The sequence below is a fragment of the Nycticebus coucang genome, chromosome 7, assembly GCF_027406575.1.
Source record: "Nycticebus coucang isolate mNycCou1 chromosome 7, mNycCou1.pri, whole genome shotgun sequence".
Classification (NCBI taxonomy): domain Eukaryota; kingdom Metazoa; phylum Chordata; class Mammalia; order Primates; family Lorisidae; genus Nycticebus; species Nycticebus coucang.
In genome coordinates, this window is record NC_069786.1 from 117,247,296 (window position 1) to 117,250,416 (window position 3,121).

Consider the following 3,121-nt stretch of genomic DNA (forward strand, 5'->3'; position numbering starts at 1 on the left):
CAGTGGCTGGATTAAAGATATGGGATCTGGAAGGGGTCTGTACCTCATCCACCATCCCTCAGGCCTTCCTTGCAATATGAGATGGAATGGGAAGCCCCATTTCAGTCTGTGCAAGAAAGAGGAATATTCTGGGACATTCACACTGAAGGCCTGATTAGTTTGACTTCTCTTTTGGGTCATTTACTTGGTTAGAGTCTAGGTATTAGAGCTGGAAAAGGTATCTGTGATAATGCAGTGTTTCTTTCATTGCCTTCCCCAGCTTCTTGTCTTAGGCTGGAAGCTGGGATGAAGAGGTACAGATAGATCAGGACAGCAGGGAGCGGTGGCCGGGAAGGTGAATGGGCACAGGTGGTGTAGCTTAGGTTAAAAGGCAACATGGTCACTTTCTGGTATGGCTAAGGGAGAGTCTGAGGAATGTCTATGGGTTTTGGGTAGGGGAGGACTGAGACCCCTGAGAATGGTAGACTAATGGAAGTAGACAGAAGTCTGGTATAAAAGTTTATCATTTTTGTGAGTGCCAAATCAGGGTCTACTGTGATTAAAATTGCACTGTGGCCTTACAAGGGTGGTAGCTCCATTACAAAATCCAAAGTGCTGATTTTCAAGGAGTTTTCAGGTTTGAAAATGAGGGCCTCTCTTTAGTTGTCCCTAGGCGGGGTTCAGCTCTATAATAATAGAGGTGTTCTGCTCGGGTGGAGTCTTCAGATCTTCAGACGGCTGGTGCACCGGTCCTCGAACATCCTCCTGCTTCAATCATGGCTTGTGGTCTGGTCGCCAGCAACCTGAATCTCAAACCTGGGGAGTGCCTCAGAGTATGGGGCGAGGTGGCCCCCGACGCCAAGAGCTTTGTGCTGAACCTGGGCAAAGACAGCAACAACCTGTGCCTGCATTTCAACCCCCGCTTTGATGCCCACGGGGATGCCAATACTATCGTGTGCAGCAGCAAGGACGGCGGGGCCTGGGGAGCTGAGCAGCGGGAGGCTGCCTTTCCCTTCCAGCCTGGAAGTGTCGCGGAGGTGTGCATCAACTTTGACCAGGCAGACCTGACCGTCAAGCTGCCAGATGGTTACACATTCAAGTTCCCTAACCGCCTCAACCTGGAGGCCATCAACTACATGGCAGCTGATGGTGACTTCAAGATCAAGTGTGTGGCCTTTGATTGAAGTCAGCTGGCCTGTGACCCCCAATAAAGGCAGCTGCCTCTGCTCTTCCTGAAAAAAAAAAAAATAGAGGTGTTCTATTGATGAGAATTACATTAGATTCAATATTTTGCCTGGGCCTCAGGGATTTTCCCACTTACCCCCTTATCCCTTCCAAATTCTGTTGTGTGGACTCCCCCATGGCATGTGGAGCTGGATGTTGGTAGAGCTTGGTCTTTTGGGAGAGGAGACCCACTTACATTCACTCCATTTAGGGGATGCCCAGAATCTCTCAAGCCATACCAGGCATGAATGGGCATAGATATCTTTTGCCTTTCACACTAAATTCATCTAATTAAGTTTACCTGTGTTTGGATTGAGGCACCATTTTTCTAGACAGAAGTTTTTGGAATAGGGTGTTTGGCTATTGTCTTTTGGATAAGAAATCTGTTGGAGTTTGGAGGTATGGCATTAAAAGGAATTTCACCTCATTGGAAAATCCGGAAGTAAGGAATTTGACATGTGACACAGGCAAGCCTGGAGCACAGATGATATGGGTCATAGATGACAGGTAAGAGACGAGGTGCTTTATTAGTAGAATGTGGCATAAATGATAGTTCTGGGCCTAAACTTTAGAGAGACCAGGTAGTTTCTCCCTTTTCACTCTGGGGAGTCCTGAGTTGCCATGTCATAAGTGAGAGGAGAGGCACAGCACTGGGGCTTAACTGTTTCAGTGTTCCTACTGAGTCCAGCCTCTTGGTCAATCCTGCCAGGTGCCAGACAGGTGAGTGAGCCATCCTGAATATTCAGGCACCTTGATGTCTTCAGATGCAGCCAGTAGAATCATAGCAGGAGAGTCACTCAACTGATTCCAATGCATGCATACAGATAATAACATCATTAGAAGCCTCTAAGATTTTGTGGGTATGTTGTGCAGTACTAGGTGAATAAAACAAGAGACATATCCTTTATTGTTTAATCTACTGTATCATAAAGGTTGGCAAACTAGGACTCATGGACCAAATCTGGCCAGCTGTCTATTTTTGTAAAGAAAGTTTTATTGGAACACGTTGTGTTCCTTTGTCTAAGTGTTAGCTATGGGTGCTTTTGCACTATATTGGCAGAGTTGAGTAGTTACAACAGAGACCACATAGCTTAAAACAAAACCAAAAATATTTGCTATGTGGTCCTTTATAGACAATATTTGCTGACCCATGATCTATTTAATGTTAATCTACAAAGATCTGAACAATAAGCAGACTGATCTCTTTTAAAACAGGGTGTAAACCCTAGTGTGCAAAAACCAGTGGTATATAGGAAATGGCTTGTCTCAATACGGAAATCATTTCTAATATTCCCTGGGTTGAACAGTGGTGGGCTTTCCCTACAACATATCTTCCTGCTACCATAGAAGACCACAGATTAGGTCTGTGGCAGGTTATGTTACATTTGGAAAAATTCACTCTTTCTCCCTTCTTCCCTTTCATGGAAGAATTGTAGTCCCCTACTCCTCTGATGTCCTTGGTCACAAGGTTTGTTCTGGTGAGTGGAAGGTGAGAGAATATGACAAGAGCAGAGGTTTAAATGTATGCGTGTGCTTTGGCTTAACCTCTCGAGCCCCAGCTGTCTGCCGTGGGGTAAGCATGCTCCAGCTAGCTGTACCCAATATAGTTGGGTCTCAGATGGAGTGATCATAGAACAGAACTGAACACAAACTATGGTTTTGATGGCAGTCCGGTCCAAATCCAGCTTAGTCCAGCAGAGCACAACAAATCTGCAGACCTATGAAAAACAAGTGTTCTTTTTTCTTTTTCCTCAGTGACCTACAAGAGCAGTTATACTAAAGTTAGTCACTGAAATTTTTGGAGTTGTTTGTTACCTAGCATATTCACAGCTATAGCTAACTAACACAAAGCCCAAGAAGCATAGAAAGAAAGGGAATATTCTCTATTTAGATGCTTCTAGTCCATACAACACCTTTA

At 44.9% G+C, this 3,121-nt stretch overlaps 1 protein-coding gene across 1 annotated transcript; it reads left to right on the plus strand.

Moving 5' to 3' along the window:
- Window positions 1-692: 692 nt before the first annotated feature.
- LOC128590282 (galectin-1-like) lies at window positions 693-1,227 on the plus strand. The gene has a single exon (XM_053597577.1). The coding sequence runs from the start codon at window positions 756-758 to the stop codon at window positions 1,161-1,163; it is 408 nt and encodes a 135-aa protein (XP_053453552.1). The 5' UTR covers window positions 693-755; the 3' UTR covers window positions 1,164-1,227.
- Window positions 1,228-3,121: the final 1,894 nt, after the last annotated feature.